The sequence below is a fragment of the Mastigoproctus giganteus genome, chromosome 8 (assembly GCF_048544385.1).
Source record: "Mastigoproctus giganteus isolate SK-2022 chromosome 8, ASM4854438v1, whole genome shotgun sequence".
Taxonomy (NCBI): domain Eukaryota; kingdom Metazoa; phylum Arthropoda; class Arachnida; order Uropygi; family Thelyphonidae; genus Mastigoproctus; species Mastigoproctus giganteus.
The window spans coordinates 53,057,040-53,075,311 of NC_143582.1; the positions used below are offsets into that span (position 1 = coordinate 53,057,040).

At 36.7% G+C, this 18,272-nt stretch overlaps 1 protein-coding gene across 1 annotated transcript in view; it reads right to left on the minus strand.

Moving 5' to 3' along the window:
• Positions 1-18,272, minus strand: part of LOC150081532 (midasin) — a 1,449,634-nt gene that overhangs the window by 405,724 nt on the left and 1,025,638 nt on the right. Inside the window, exon 60 of the mRNA XM_090380238.1 lies at positions 7,505-7,696. Coding sequence (XP_090236364.1) covers positions 7,505-7,696 — 192 coding nt within the window. The remainder of the gene's footprint in view (positions 1-7,504; positions 7,697-18,272) is intronic.

The following is an 18,272-nucleotide window of genomic DNA, read 5'->3' on the forward strand; positions in this document are numbered from 1 at the left end:
GCATCAAAAGAGAGGGCAACGCTCTTGCTTAGGGCTAATGCAGTGGGAGATTACAGATGAAAACCACTACTAGAATTCCTCGCACATTTCCGATTGAATCAGAGAGCATGGATAACAATATCTCTCTTTGAGGATTGATTTAAATGCTACTTCATTTCTGAGGTTGAAAAATATTGCAAAATCCTTTCAAGATTTTGCAATATTTGCAAGAATTCGAACCTGAGTAATATTTCTACTGCCAAACATGACTTCACTCATCCAACCTATGGATTAGGGTTTTATTTCGAATTTAAAAGCATACTATTTTTTTTTTTTTATTTCCAAAGAAATGTCCCTTTACAGCTGTGCAGCTAGAGGACATGAGTTACATATAGAGATAAGACATAAAATACAGACAAATGCATTGAATACAGATCCAGATACAATATACGGCCTTAAACAGCCACTGGTGAAGATACAAAAACAAAGTTACAACAAATACAAAAACATAAATTTACAACAAATAAAAGTGCATACGGATACATCGGAGCGTGGATGGTGCGACATCACAGAGAGTCCACCTAGAGCTTGACTAAGGCATACATGTCTGCAAGAATGGAAGATCTGTAGGTTCTGTCCTTGCAAAGTTTCTCAGCGTCTATGGATAATCTATTAAATATTTGGAAGGAGTTATGTGGAAACATGTTGTCCAGGGAGGACATGCAACGCAGCTTTGATCTGTATTTACGCACAACATTTTCTCAGGCATTGTCTGCAGTAGATGATAAGAAAAATTTTACGTTAAGAGACTTTTGGAAATTTTATAATACTGTATTTACCATGGCATCTTAAAAATAAGGCCTGGGCAGAAATTGCTAAAAGTTGTTTAAATGGTGCATGGAAGAAAATATGCCCACGACACGTAAAAGGCTTCGAAGGATTTGAAAAAGACAAATCATATGAAGATGTTACAGATAAGATTGTAAAGGTTGAAGAGCTACTTCAGTTAGAGGTTGATGCCAAAGACATGTGGGAGTTAATAGAGGAAGAAGAGAAAAAATTATCTAACGAAGAACTTATTGACTTGCAGACAACGATAGTGAAAGAAGAAAATGCTGACGAAGCTCAAGATGAACCAAATGAGGAGCTGAGACGCTTCATCACCAGAGAGGTGGCAATGGCATTTTGTGAAATTCCATCGGCAATGGTGAGGTTTCAGAAGAGGATCCTGACAGCGAACGATTCTTAAAAGTTAACAGAGGGGTGAATGATATGCTTGCTTGCTAGAAAGAAATGTACGATGAAAAGAAAAAGACACCGCCCAGTCATCCATTAATGTTCTTTTGTAAGGTTGAGAGGCCGACCCCTTTTAAATTTCCACATTCCTTACTTATAAGTGGCATATTTATCAGCTGAAGACATCGATTCTGGCAATGATGCTTGAGAGGTAAAACTTATGGACATTATGCCTATATCCTCTCTTTTTTTTGTAATTTTATAATTTTGAAATTTTTGTAAATTGCACGCTTTTGTAATTTTTCCAGCATATGAAATAAAAAATTGAATAAATCCAATAAACAATTCTATTCACATGTTTGTCGAACATTTCTTTTTTGATTCAATTCAGATTTGATTTGAAATATTGAATCATTTTTGATTCAATCAATTCAGTGAGCATAGTTGCAAGTGCTGCACAAGCATGGGGGAAATTCTGACTTACGTAGCTTTCCATGGGGAGGTCCTGTATTGTCTACAAAAGTGAATGGCAACTGTTTTCAGCTGTGAGAAATGATAACAACCATTTTGGACAGCCTACCATTGCAGTTTAAAATGGTCTAAAATACATTCAAGTATATTTGCAGCTACCATTCAATCAATCTTTTGTTTTGGGAATGGCAGAAAATAGAGATCAATAGCATAAATATAAGTTTCAACTGTGTTTGGAAGTAACAAAATCAACTCTAAGGGTGACACTCAGTACTGATTGCTGCATAACCCCTTCCTCCTGGGTGAAATGTTCATTCAGGAGGAAGGAGTTAGGCAGGTATAACTTTGGAGAAAATCTTCACATATATAAGCAGGCTTCCCGACAAAGAGAGTGAAGCTCAACAACTGTGCCATGCTGTCAGGTAGTCTTGAATAACTTCTATATATGCATGCAGACCAGTATGAGATGTTTGTTTCAATATATGCAGAGAGGGGATGAGAAGTTCCCATTAATTCCTATAATTATAGGGATTAGTCGGATCTTTAGCAAGCTACAGTAAAACAAGAAATATTAAAACAGTGTAACGATGCCATGAAGTAAGAAAATTTTTTTACTAATGCAATGAAAATGTTTAGAATATTAAAGAAGCTAGTTGTATGGAAGGAGAGAAGGAGGAAAGCAGATTGTACATTAATGGGACACTGTTCTATGGAGTTTTTAATTTTTTGAAATACCAGTAAGTATGCTGATGCTACTAACACTTTAGAAAAAGTTTTTCTTTAGGCAAAATTTTTGCTAAAGCGCATGCCAGAGGGTTTGAGAGTTCTTGCCTATTCCAAGAGATGATTGGAGAAATTGTGGTAGGAAACGTGGCAGAAACCTGTATAATTTTTTCCCCATATTATTCTAGAATCAGTGTTCTGTTAATGTTTGAAGCAAAAAAAGACTCAGGATTCCTTCTTGGCTTGCCTTCAGATCAGACAACCTATTGCCCATAACTTCTTACAGTTGATGAGATTAACTGTATGATCTAATACTTTATATTATTCAGGCCTAGTTATGATGAAGTGTGATGTCCTACATCAATAAAAAAATCACGTCAAGCTTGCTTTCAAACACCCTTAAAAATTAATTCAATTCAGTCAACTGATTTTTATATTATTATTATGAAATAAAATTCTAATAAAAAAGGCAAAGTACACTCCAAACCTGTAAATTGAGATTGCACTGCTGCGTGAATTATATGTTTGCTCTTCATAAAGAATTTGTTTTAAGTTCTCAAATGATTCTGATACTGAATCAGTGCAGTGACATTCTGATGCTGCACTGAAAAAACCCATCATTGTTATTTGTTCTCTAATATTCCTGATCTCTACTATGAAGAACAAGGTGACATACCACAAATAAATAGAACAAACATTTTAGCCACCAAAAATAATTAAATTTAGTTTATATAAATTAAATATGAGTGAGTTTCTGGACAAAACATAAGCCAACAGGAACAGGTTTTTTTTTTAAAAGAATTTTGAAGGCTACAAAAATGAAAAACAAAATGCATAAATGATCTTAAATATTAAAATTTTTACTCTTTTGAGCCAAACATTTGAGTGACATTACTGTGAAATACAGGTCAACCATCACTAATCTGGTTCCATCACTAATTTGGACATAATTTCAAATTTCCCAGGTCGGCGCACCGACATGCCACCACTACTGTTTTGGTGCAGTTGGTTGCAGCATCAACTGTTGGCGTGAACTCATAAACACTGGCAAGCTATTCCCACTTGTTTTTCTGCATTTATTATTATAACCTGCTCACATTTAGCCCCAGCCATGGTTCCAATGCATAAAGGAAGTGCCTCTCGTGGTGTAAAGCTCAAACACTGTACATTGTCCATAACAGATAAAGTTTAACTTCTGAAAAAACTCGACAGTGGTGTGTCTGTGAGAAGTTTAACTCTACTTGATTGTAAATTCCAGCAATTCCTCTTATCTTAGTAATTTTTTTTTAGCCATCCCTTTTTAGTTTTTTTTTTTTTTTTTACAACACACTTATACAAACTTGTGGAAAACACAACACAATAAGAAGGACAATACAGCGCACTAACGAATCTGTGTTCACAAAATCTCTAACAATACTGACAACCTTATTGTGATGTTTGAGAGTTCATTTTATCGTAATTAGTTTTATTGCAGCGCTCGCCGTGCGTGCAATAAACTAATCACAAATGACCTTCATATGTATACCGTAATAGCGACACACACATATGTGGCCAACAAGGCTTCTCAAGAAATAAATTAACCAACATATGTGGCCATGTTGGCCACATATATGAGATATAAAAAAAAAAAAAAAAAGACTTTTTTTTTATATTTTAAGCGAAAAAACGACAACACTGACATTATTACAATATTTATTTTAGAATTACTAATCAAATTATTTACTAAATATTTTTTGGCCCCTGGAGAATTTTTTTCTTAAACTAGCTTGGCAGTCAACGTGTTAAAGGTAGAAGGAGGTAGTTAGCTCTTGGGTAAAATGTATGTGCTAAAATAACCACCAGTGATCCGGCACCCCACAAGTCCCAACGCTGCCAGATTAGTGATGGTCAACCTGTATAAGATAAAATTTCTTCAAACAAAAAAATTTTAAGAAAAATTTGTCAATTTTAGCTTGTTTAAGCCCATATTATCTCGAATTGTGTTAAAAGGTTGTACCCTCCTATGCTGATTTTTTAAACTATTATGAACCTTCCACACACACACACACACGCACACACACACACACACACGCACACACACACACACACACACACACACACACACACACACACACACACACACACACACACACACACACCATTTGCCCTCATCTGGGAAAAAAAAATTTGTTTATTCACAAGAGGGTTAATTAATGAAAGAAGGCCTCCTATTATACATCAATGGAAAAACTTAAAGCAATGTTCTAAAAGTATAATTTTTAATATAATTAAGAGCCTGATTTAAATTTTTTGCTCTAAATGAGAAAAATGGCATTATTCTGTGCAGACTCATTCTTAAGGTCTAACTGATATTGATGAATAATTTACTCTTAGCTGGTAATCACCCGATTACCAGCTAACAGTGCACACTTCATAAAACACAGTACGCACACCACTCTCTCTCTCTCTCTCTCTCTCTCTCTCTCTCTCTCTCTCTCTCTCTCTCTCATATTTGCATATAATCTATATATTAATACAGAAGCCATTTTCTTGAAACGTCCATTGTGAACAATAGGCCTAACTGATCAGGCTGAAAGTGGTCTCAAACTGTAGATATTTCTTCCTGTGTGTGCAGAAAAATGGGAAAATATAAAAATTCCAAATATAGTAAACTCCCGCTATTCGCGGGGTTACGTTCCTGAGAAATGCTGCGAATACCGAAAACATGAACACTGAGTTATGGCTCCCATAGTAATAAAGGGGTTCCGTTCCAAAGTATGAAATATATAAGAAAAACTAGTCTAAAATTTTGTCATGTATGTATTATATGTACCTTCATAATATGACTATGTACATATGCAGTACATAGTGAAATGCAAGCATAAAGCATCGAAATGAAAATAAGAAACAATATTAAATAATATTAAGATAATATTAAATATAATATTTACTAGAAATTTCAAACAACTCTTTCAAACCAGCGCCTCTGCTAGTTAAAAAAACTTATCCTGCCAGTTCTATCACCAGTTTCGCTAAAGTGTTGATAAAGGTGTTTTGCCTTTTCACGAATGATGAGTAAACTTAAGGGAATTTTATTTTGAGATCGGTCTTCTATCGACAGATTTAAGGCATTTTCCATTTTTTCTAATTTAACATCACGAGTTACAAGAGCAAATTTTTGAAGCAATTAGTGCGTTTTCACGGACACTACGCGGATTTTTTCTTCCGATTTCTTGATTGATCGTACCATTGACTGCTTTTATAATGTTTTGCCACAGAGGAGACACTTTCACCATTAGAAATTGTCTAATAACTGAATTTTACTCGGTAATGTCATCACTATCTTTGATCTTTTCACAATTCCCTTGTTATTCATAGCCATATTTTTGTAGGGGGGGTTAGAAAAGAATTTGTCCACAATAAAGTCACTTTCTTCCGTTAACACACTCGAAAAGTCTGTTTACATTAACACACTGCAAAACGGTAGATTTTTCACTTTTGTAAGCATATTAATTTATAAATTAATAAATTTATTCAATTTATAAGCATATAAATTAAATGCAAACGATGAAACCTTCCATGACAAGCGCATAGCACATACTGAACAAGGATTAGCGAGAAACATCCACGCTCATGATTTTGTCACCCCTCTCCCCCACCCACTGAGCGCTATTTTGACCGGGAAAGATGATTTTAGCCACGCCCATGTTTTTTTATGGCGGAAAATGTTCACGGCAATTTAAAATTCACATTTTTTTAGGTTTCATTTTATATTAAATCAGCAACCGCGAATACAGATACCGCGAATAGCGGGGGTTTACTGTAGTTTTATTTTATGGAAAGAGCCAGTTTTGTCTACTAGTGCTGCCTACCTTAGCCCCCGCTACACTGCCATGCTACTCTGACTGGTCATGTTGAACATACCTTGCAGCAAAGAAGAAACATGCATTTAAGGATCCGAAAGGTTTATTAATTAGTCACAGTATTAGCATACTTAGAGAAAGACGTGTTCATTGTCAAGTCTTACATTCTGAGTGTAAAAAAGTTGGGGATGATTTTATTTTACTGTGGAATATGGCAATTTGAGAAGGATTGATCAATGGTATGAGACTTATAGTCAAAGTTATGCATCAGAATTGTTTGGATCTAGAAATAATAACAGAAGAAGCTAAAGGAAAATGGGTACGTTTACTGCATGTAGATTTGACTCCATATGATTTGACTTTGCAATTCTCATTTAAGAGATGGCAGATACCTATTCGGCTGGCTTTTGCAATGACTATAAATAAAATGTTGTTATGTTGTTATTTGGTTTTTAGGAGCATTAGCAACTAAGGCCATATTGCTCTGGGGATATGCGGTGGTCATTGCCTGACCTCTCTGCATCCTCCGTATTTGGTGGTCACGGGCTCGAACCCAGGTCTAATCAAGAAGCATCTGCTACGCACAGCTGCTCCTGCCCACTATAAATAAAAGTCAAGGGCAAATATTTGATCGAGTCGGAATTTCAATTACTAACCCTGAATTAACATGTGCCAATGGCTCATTCCAGCATGTTAAAACAAGGTTACCAGAAGGGCACATGAATATAAAAAATGTCTTTTTCAAAGAAGTATTACAGAGACTGTACTACATTTTGTATGTGTGAAATTGTTATACAACGTGCACATTTTGAATAATCAGAAAAATGGTGAAATGAAAGAAAATTTGTTTCCTCAGATAAAAGAAATTAGAAAGGAAATGGAACATATTGGCTTATCTGCTCCTCACAAAACACGCACCACATTTCTTTGGGCAAGCTAGAGGAAAACTCTACTACCAATTGCTAAATTTTCTCAATGGGTACAGCTAGTTTATTTTTATTTGTTAATGTAAGTATTGACATTATGATATGTTTCTTTTCCTTCATTTTTAAAGAGGGGATCATTAATCTTAAATCAATCATGTCTATATATAATAGTAAGTTTCTTCTGCTTTTCTGAAATTTAAAGGTTGCAAATCTTATTCAATGAGAGTTTTATAAATCTTCACTAAATCTTCCTCCAAATTGTTCTGATGAGTGAAGATTTTAAAATTTTTTGGCGGTTTAAATTAAAAATAAAACAAAGTAACATACCAATATGGATGATGGCCGATAAGCAATGTTTTTTTCTAGCTTAGAAATTTTCACTTTTAGCTCTTGCTGCTTTTCTAAAGATCCTCCAATTAAAGGATGAATGCAGTTTTTGTCAGCTGAGAATATACTATGTCCTGTTATTGACTGATACTGGCAATCATATAAACCAAGATCGACAGAGATATCCTTCAGCTGCAGGAAGAAAAAGAGGATGCAATAAGGTAAGATCAAATATAATGAATTCTTATAATAACACATAATCCTAAACATATTAATCTCACCATACCAGTCAAGGAGAGAAATAAACCCCAGTCAAACATATTTGCTCGTATATTTATTTTTTCCAATTTTTTTTCCTATTTAGTTGAATGTACCTTACAGTTTTTATTTTAAAAAAATGAAAAATTTTTGTTATGAAATTAGAATGAACTAGGGATCAGATCTGACCCTGCTTGGTAATGGCATACAGAAAAATAATTCTGTAAAAAACTTAACACGTATTTTACTTGCTAAATTAAGATGGCTAGGGAAACAATTCTAATTATTTTAGAATTGTTTCCATAGCCGCCTATGCTATTATTTGGTGGAAACCTGATGCCAATTGATTGATTGATTTAATGATTAATTCTTTAATCATTGCAGAGGATTTAGTTGTCACAGATTGTCCGGACTTTGCCAATATTGGGTCCTTGACTTGAGTGTCACCCGAATATCAGTTTCATCAGCTTCTAGACTCCCAGGTAGTAAGTACAGCTTGTCTGGCATATCTGAGAGAATGTCTGTGATAATCTCAAGGACCAACATTGCAGCATTTGGAAACTAGGCACCTGCTAGGTGATGCACCTCAATCAGGCCATTCAAGGTTTTGAATGGCTTGAAAAAGCTCAATGCTGATGGGATTCATCCCATCAGATCAGCCTCTGCACATGAGGGGGCATAAATTTAAATTGAGGAAGAATGGTTGCAGAATAGTTGTGCAGAAGTTTGCCTTCAGCCACCAGTCGTTTGATTGCTAGAATAATCTTTCATCTGTTTTGTGGAAGTAGATACTCTGAATAAATTCATGGAAGGACTAAATGAAATGATGGAGAAGATGGATTGGTGAAATGAGATTTTTTTAAAATTTTTATTTTATTTATGTTTGCTTCCTTGCTGTCATTTGCTACACTAATAGTAATACTAATACCAAGGATATGGATCTGTAGGAATGGATGCACAGAAGAGCCAAAAGATTAATGAAAGGAACAAAATAGTGCTATTACAAAGAAAGGTTGTAGTTCTGTAAATTGTGGCATCTGGAGATTAAGTCCCTGCAAGGAGATCTGAGTGAAGTGTTTAAGGCGTTGAATGGACTGAGTAAGCTTAGTGCTGATGGAATCCATCATGCTCAGACTACACACATGGGAGGCAGGTATAAATTCAAACTGAGAAAGGATGGTTGCAGGATAGAAGTGTGGAAGTTTGCCTTCAGCCAGCAGGTAAGTGATTGTTGGAACAGGCTTTCATCTGGTGATGTGGAATTTGAAAGGTGTCAAGGTGTGTTTGTTTCAACTGCAGTCTCCAGGGTTTCCCCTATATGCCGCTGTAGCATCTCAAAAGGCCAAGGCTGGCAAGTATATGTACGTATGTAGGTGTGTAAGTATGTGTCTTGTTATGTTGAGTGTTGAGTGCCGGCACTTGGTGACTTCGCAACCAGTGGGCACCTGGTTCCCTGATTCCCAACCTTGGTCACGAGGAGGCATACCAGTGTACACTTTCTAGCTGAGGCTCTTACTGGGGCTATCAGACAAGCCTGGGAGCCCCAAGGTGTGTTTTAGGGAAAGGAAGCAGGGATAAGAATGAGAAGTATGGGGATTGGAAGAGATGGGAAAATTGGATAGAATATAAGGGGAAGAGCTAGACCTCCCTTGAAATAGAAGAGTAAAGTTTACAATACATAAATAAAATAATAAATAAAATAAATTTTAAAAATAATAATAATAAATAAATAATTAATTTAAAAAATAAATAAAATTATATATATATAAAAATAAATAAAAGAAAAAATAATGATAAATAAATAAAATAAAATAAATTAAAAATAATAAAAATTTTAAAAAAATTTAAAATAATAAAAATAAATAAAAAATATAAATAAATAAATTGATTAATTTAAAAAATAATAAATTAAAAGAAATAAATAAAAATAATTTAAAAAAATAAATAAAAAGTACCTATATACAACGTTTACTATTAGCTAAGTGATCACCACTCCAGGGGAACTTAATCAGAAAATCCAAAACTATAAATAATACTCCATTACATTAATTAACACCATTTCAAAAGTATTACTATTGATCTACAGCAACCAGACACACTTGTCCAGTCATTACAAAGCACTCAACTACATTGCCTCTTAATAACACTCTATAATTATCTGATCCTACACTACCAGATTTCAGCATTAAACTTAGAAGGCAAATGACAAGGTGCTATCTATGTACAAACATAGATAGTTGCATTTTACAATTCAATGCTGACAATTCCTTGTCAGCATTTTATAATTCAATATCATATTTACAACATCCATAGCCAACTTTTCCTCTGTAAACAAAACCGCTATCAATATCCTGATAGTCTTTACAAGTCACATCTTGACAGGAACCACACTAGGCTCAAGAACCACTAACACAACCAACAGACAACCTCTCTGTTAAATCTACTAAAGCCAATTTTATATTTATAACAAATAATCTACAAAACAAAACATCATTACCATTGTGGAACCAACATATTTACTCAAGAAAAGAAAACCAAAGACTTCTTTACAGAAAACATATTTAATGGATAAAGTATAATAGTTCTTGTCCTAGAACACAAACTCTGGATTATTTGGCATTACTCTTTACAGATCAACTCCAATTGGTCTCTTCCTATGTGCAAACAATTTATCTGCAAAATTAGAAAAAGCTAGGTAATTTTCTTTATCAGTGAGAAAACATGGTAGGTCATCTTCACTGTACACTTCTGTAAGAAGCTGTAAATTATTTCTTAATATGGAGATAACAGTCAAACATTAAATGCTCCATGGTCTTAGGAGCGCCACACTTACATAATGGAGAGGCAGCCAACCACAGAGTGAACAATTTAGAGTTCAAGCTGCCATGCCCTGTTAGAAGAAAAGATACATTCAGACCTGGGCAAAAGCCAAGCTGACAGTTGCTTAGTAAAATCTGATATGTCAGGAAAGTAACTAAAAGTAACTCTACCAACTTCTGCATTGGACCAAGTTAATTGCCAACTATTACAAACTCTCTCTTCTAATTCTACGATTATCATTCTTAGTTGGTATGTCTAAATTAATTGAATAATTGCTCACCCTTGCAGGCAGAGCTTTCTGACGATAATATTGTAAGTAGTGGCACATAACTTCATATTGAATAGGAAGTTTTCCACTCAAATACTTGGAGTACCATTGTCGACACTGTTCTGCAGTTTCTTGTGATTGCAAGAAGAAAGAAACGTGTATGAGTCAAATACTTCAAGACTAAACAATTATTAACGCGATAACCCCATGCACCTGCAGCATAACAAATTATTGGTATCAAAATACACTCGTAGTATAACTTTAAAGTTGCGGATTTAATTCCCCATACATTTTTAGTTATTTTAATGATTTTACAAGTTAAGACTTTTATTTTATTCAGCACATTTCTTGCGTGGGCTATAAAACTAAATCTATCGTACATCGTTATTCCAAGATATTTATATGTTCTTACAATTTTAATGGATTGATTAATTTTTTTTACATCGGGGGGGGGGGGGGGGGGGGTCTATTCAGGTTCAAATTATCTTGCAAAAGCAATTGTTTAGTTTTGTCAATAGAAATCTGTAGTTTGTGCACACTACACCAACCATCAAGGTCTCCCAAGATTTCGTTTGCACGTTCTTCTAGACTCTCCAAAAACCAATATGATCAAATCATCACTATATGCCGCCTTCAAAGTTTTGTCGTGCTGCACCCTGAGCCACCCATCAAGAACCATATTCCAGCAGACTGGTCCTAGGACTGATCCCTGAGGGCAACCCTGAGTAACCGAACAGACACACCAGAATACACCACAAGACTACGACCATGGAAATAATCAGAAACTAGATGATAAAGGAGAGCAGACACCTCAGCCTCCCGGGACTTCGCCAGGATGCTTTGCCACCATAAGGTGTCGAAGGCCCTTTTGAAATCCACAAAGAGGACGAGGACATACTTGGAATCTGCATTTGAGACTGAATCCATTACAAACTTTATACCATCAACAGTTGAACAGCCTTTTGTAAAGCCAAATTGAGTTTACTTGTAAATTTTTAGCTTTATAATATTTCATAAATCTAGTTACAATAACCTTTTCTAAAACCTTGCCTAGAACTGGTAGTAAAGCAATAGGATGATAGGTGGAAGGAACATTGAGGGGTTTGTTAGGATTTTTAACCAGAATTTTAAGACTGGCTTGCTTCCATGGAGCTGGAAAAAGCCCATAGGAATTAAGAATATTAACAATTAGTAGCAGTTTGATTGACCAGATTCTTTTTAATACTGCAACTTCAAATAAATCTAAACCTGGACATTTGTTATTCCTCAAATAATCAATAGCTATGCCAATTTCAAGATTAGTAAACGGGTCCTCATCAGTTAATCCAGAATACATCAAGTGCTCCACCCTTAAATTTGTTTGTTCCATACTCTCCGGTACACAAATGTCTTGGAAATAATGCCATCCAATATCGCATGCATCGACTCTGTCCAAGAAAGAGTCTCTTGCCCATCAGCCAAGATAGAAGAAACAATCTCACCAGGGTGTAATTTCTCTGCTAATTTTGTAAGCAAGTCCCCATGGTTCATCGTTCAGCGTCGATTTAACCAGTTTTTCCCAAGCAATCTTCTTTTCCCTGTAAATCTGATTAAAGTAGGTCTGCCTGGCCAGCTTTTAAAGGTCACCCAGATGGTCCACCTCAACTGTTGCCCTATTATTTCTCTTGGCACGCTGGTAATTACATCGAGCAGTTTAATACATTTCTCAAATTTGTGAGATCATGAGACCACCAGGGCACATGATTCTGTTTTCTCTTTTTCTTTGTAAGAGAGGCATCATGGACCAATCTTATTAGGTCATATATGGCTTCTACCTGTTCCACTGTCGGCAGTTGCCCAATTCTCTGAATGTTATCATCCGTGGCTTTTACACACAGCCTGTTATCGAAAGTTTCCCAGTTTGCACCCTGAGTTCTGTACCCAGGAAAATCATATGAGTTTCTTCTTGTCGTACAGCCTGAATCCATAACAACTTCAAACATTATAGGGCCATAGTCACATGTTAACCATGTAGTTCTAACTTGCCAGTTTCTTATATTATGTCCAAATGAAGAGTTGGACACTATGATATCTATGAAGGATTGACCAGACGCTGAAACAAAAGTAGGGGGATGCCCTACAGTGTTTCAAAGATGTAAGTTCTTAGTTAGGATTAACTCCTCTAATAACTCACCTTTTTGATCTGTAAAGGGACTGTTCCATAATGTAGATGCAGCATTTGCATCCATACACATAATGACTCTTCTACCCGCCAACCTGTGGAGAATATCCTCTACGTAATTTAGGAAAGCTTGATCTGTTGATGTTGTAAGCATTGAAAATATAACGAAACAAAATACACCTGCCCAAAAGTACCCTCCAGACAGGCACAGACAGAATGTGTGGAGCACAAGCTTGTTATTTTTGTGACAATTATACCTGGACCAACTATAACCAGGGCTGCCCAAACCCTGGCCACAGCATTCCTGCCAATTTCAGTAGTTTCAGTATTAGATTGTACAAATTTTGATTATAATGGTAATCCCCTTACAACTTCTTTATATGAATACACTTCCTGAAGGGCTAAGATTTGGATATCATGGTCAGAGATTATTCTAGTTAAGTCATTAGAGACCGTGATCGACCTTTGACAGTTCAATTGCAAAACTTTAACTGGTTCACTAATGTTATGATTTATATTGTGATTAAATGTAATTAGTACGAGACTTGGTCACTCTTGCGCAAGTATATACTCGGGACAGCCATTGTCACAGTAGGAATGATCTGCTTTCTTCTTGTGTACTTTAGAGTTTGGACAAATTTCAGGGGAAGCCTTGTCAGAACATGACTCAATCTGGTTCCCCTGATTGCCACAGTGTCCAGAATGTATATTCAGGTTGATGGCAATTACAAGCAGAATGCCTGTAACCAAGGCATTTAAAGCACATGGAAGTTGAAAGTCAGATGTAGATATACCTCATCTTGGCTCTGCCAAGGGCCAAGATGAGATATTATACAAATATAGAAATTATAAGTATAGTTTGCCATTTCGAAGAAATTGAATGCAACCTGAAGTAGCATTTAGTATTAAGAAATAAAGGAAAGTCTAAAATAAGTGATTTCCTATTCTTTACAAAAAAGACTTTTTTTTTTTAGTATTTTATTAATAATGAATTTACTTTCTGAACAGTTTTAGACATGGGCAGCATCTGATAGATTAGAACCCGGATAAGAAGTTTTTCAAGGGACCAAAGATTTAGAACTTCTTAGAAGGGAAAATGACCCAAGGGTAGGAAACATTAACTACACAAATAAAAATGAAAAGATACACATACATAAGTTAAAGATCATTTTTAAGTACTGCTTCAGAATTTATAAATATTTCACTCTCTACCTGTGGGAAACATTTTTAAACTGAGGATTTCTAATTGCTTAACATTCTGTTCATTAAACTCATTACCAAGTTGGAAGAATGAGCTCCTTTGGAGTTCTAACATACATTAAAAGGTCACAATTACAATATGGCAGAGCAACAATCCACTAAATAACTCAGAACTGTTCACAACAGTTGACAGGTGTTCAGAACTGGGCAGTTGAACATCAGAACTTAACGGCATGTGCATTACTGTGCTTCACGTGGTCGACACTATCCAGTTATGGATATCAATGAAAAGAACGGCAATATGTCACTTCCATTACATCAAAATGTTTATACTAAAAAGGTTTTAGGGCTGAAAGCTTTAGACTGCAGAAAATTCACTAATCGAACAAATTAGTGCCAAGCATCATTTTAGTTCATACCACCGAAGTAGGTGAAATGGCATTGTTTTTGTTATATCACATATTGTGAATGCCCTCACAATGAGTTGCCCTGACATTGAACTACCTTGAATAAGCAACGCTTCGATACTGGATTCTCGAATAGGCAACACTTCGCCAGAGGATTCTCGGCGGATAACACTACCCCAGGGTGGTGGTTTCCGCCAAGAATAAGTAACTAGTCTTCTCCATTGCAAAGCATTGCTTATTGGAGGTAGTGCTTATTGGACCTAGGTGGTAGATGACTCTCATCAACCGGTGAAATACCACCACTTTGCTTATTGGAGGCTTGAAGTGGTGGAACCCATGTTTAGTCTCTAGAGCTAAGTTCCGGCCAACCCTTCCCTATCTCTTCCATCATGCAGTATGATTGATGATTTTTGAGGTTATGATGAATGTTGTGGCGAGATCCAATATTCCTTACATTTCGAGGGTACAGCTCTAAAACGGTGTTCGCAGGCCGGCCGCTAGTTAGTACACCGGACTGAACCTATTGGTAACTCTCTAGGAAGCTTCCGGATCAGCTAGTGTATAATCTTGCTACCTCTACTCTGCCAGATAGTGACTGGAGGGAGTCCGAGTAGTGTGTATGCGGGGAGCATTGTCGAGGCCACGTTATGTCAAGGATCTGGGTATATTCTTACCACATGTACGCCATATCCAAAAATTTCATTACTTCATACAGCATGTCCCACCCACTTTTTCTTACTATTGAATACACCATGAATTGTCAAAATAATAGAGCAAGCTTATCTGCGAAAAGATCTAAACCTCCCAAGGACTTCCTAATTCATTTCACAAATATACGTGGTCTCAATTCTAATCTCAACGATGTCCATTTCCACTTGCAGTCTTCCAAACCCCATGTACTTTTTCTGACTGAATCTCAGTTATCAGTTGATTCAACTACTGCTCATCTCAGATGTCCAAATTATTTGCTGTATGATTCCTTTCGCCTCAAAGGAGGTACTTGTGCATATGTCCGTTCTGATATTCCCTGTCAGAGACTTGGCAATTTGGAATCTCCTCTCTTTGATCTTTTCTGGCTTAAAATCTCTCTACCTCATTGTGTAAAATACATCTGTTGTCTCTACCGTTCTCCCAACTCCACTAATCACTTGGAGCTCTTTGACTTCCTCTCTTTGCAACTTGACTTTCTCCAGTCCAACTTTCCTAACAGTGAGGTAATTTTCCTTGGTGATTTTAACGTTCACAACTCCAGCTGGCTTCAGTTTTCTAGTCACACCGACCCAGCAGGTCGAGATGCTGAGGCTTTTGCAATTACTAATGACCTAGCACAGATTGTTCATTTACCTACAAGAATACGGGACAATCCTAATCATACAGCCAATACGCTTGATCTTTTTCTCACAAAGAACCCTTCTAAGTACAAGGTTGAAGTGAGAGGTCCTTTAGGCACTTCAGATCACAACTTGGTGATTGCCTCTTCTCCAATGGAACCTTTATCTCATGGCTATTCCCAACCTTGTATTGTTTGGCATTACAAGAATGCAAAATGGGATGACCTGCGAGACTTCTTTTCTTCTTATCCTTGGTCTGATTACTGTTTCAAAACTTCTGATGTCAACGTTTGCTCAGATCGTGTCAGTGAAATTATTCTTGCAGGAATGGAATCCTTTATCCCACACTCCATTTAAAATCTCGTCCTTTATCTAAACCTTGGTTTTCCAATAAATGTGCTAAGGCTGTCCAAGAGAAGAACGTTGCATATCGTAATTGGCTTGTTTCTAATTCTTCAGTTTCATTTTCTGCCTACACCAAAGCTCGTAACAATTGTAAAGCAGTTATTAATCAGTCCAAACTAGAGTTTGAACAGGCTAAGAGTAGAAAACTTGCTTCTTGCCCTAATGGTAGCCAAGCATTCTGGTCTCTTGCCAAAGCTATTGGCCGCAACTTTTGCCCATCTCTGCTCCCACCTCTGTCCAAACCAGATGGTTCTGTTGTCACTCCAGCCAAGGATAAAGCTGACCTGCTAGCATCCCATTTTTCTTTGAGCTCATGTATTAATGATCTTGGTAAAACACCTTCCACCATTCCTAACACGCTCCATTCAATGCCTCCTGTGGTCTTCCGTCAAAAGGATATCAGAAGGATTTTGATGAATCTTGATGCTAAGAAAGCTCCAGGTCCTGATGGTATTTCTCCACTTGTTCTCAAAACCTGTGGTCCTGAACTTACTCCTATTCTTTGCCGCCTTTTTTCACTTTCTTATTCCAAAGGTGTTTTTCCTTCTGCTTGGAAATTTGCTCATATCCAGCCAGTTCCTAAAAAGGGTGACAAATCCCTCCCATCCAATTATCGTCCCATTGCAATTACTTCTACTCTTTCTAAAGTAATGGAGAAATCAATTAACCGCCAACTCTTAAACTACCTAGAAACCTTCCGTCTGATCAACGATCGCCAGTATGGATTCCGTCAGTGTCGATCCACTGGTGATATTCTGGCTTATGTTACCCATTTATGGACTAATTCAATGGAAAGGTTCGGTGAAACACAAGTAGTTGCTCTTGACATCTCAAAGGCTTTTGATCGTGTTTGGCATAAAGGTCTTCTAAACAAGCTTCCATCTTATGGTTTGCCAACTGTTTTTAGTAATTGGTTATCCAGTTTTCTCTCTGATCGCTCACTGAGGGTGATGGTAGATGGCTCTCTGTCTTCTAACTTCTCCACTAATGCCGGTGTCCCCCAAGGTTCAGTTCTTTCCCCCACTCTTTTCCTCTTGTATATCAATGACCTTCTTCCATTGACTGGAAATCCTATCCATAGTTTTGCCGATGATAGCACATTGCATTCAACTTTCCATTTTGAGAAACCTTGTCCAGCTCAATCAGCTTCAAGTTCTCGAAAATCTGCTGCCAATTCCTTAAATGCCGATCTTCAGGTAATTCTCCAGTGGGGCAAAGACAACTTAGTTGATTTCAACCCTTCTAAAACTCAATCTTGTCTTATATCTCGCAAAAAGGATTCTTCTGCTCCTATGCTTATCTTTAGTGACATTCCGATTTCTAGGCAAAATGATATATCTCTTTTGGGGATTACCCTGACTTCTAATCTCTCTTGGCACAAGCACATTACAAATATTGCTTCCTCTGCATCTAAAAAACTTGGTTTTCTCTTTCGCTCTCGGCGTTACTTTTCTCCCAAACAGCTGCTCACTCTGTATAAATCGCAAATCCGCCCTGCCATGGAATATTGTTCCCACATCTGGGGTGGTGCCCCCAAAACCTCTCTCAGGTTTCTTGATTCCATTCAGAAGAGGGCAGTTAGGTTAATTAATGATTCATCTCTAACAGAGTCTCTCCACTCGCTGTCTCATAGACGCACTATTTCTGCTGCATGCCTCTTCTACAGATACTTCCATGGGCACTGTTCTTCTGAATTGGCTTCTATAATTCCCGCTCTCTCTTTCAAAACAGTCCGAACACGTGCCACCACCAGCCAACATCCATTTACTGTCCAACTTCAAACCCACAGAACCAACTTTTCATCTTCCTCATTTATTCATTCAACTGCCGTTTTCTGGAACAACCTTCCTTCATACATATTTCCTGAAAATTACAATCTACAGAAGTTCAAGTCCAATATCAACAAATATCTTCTTTC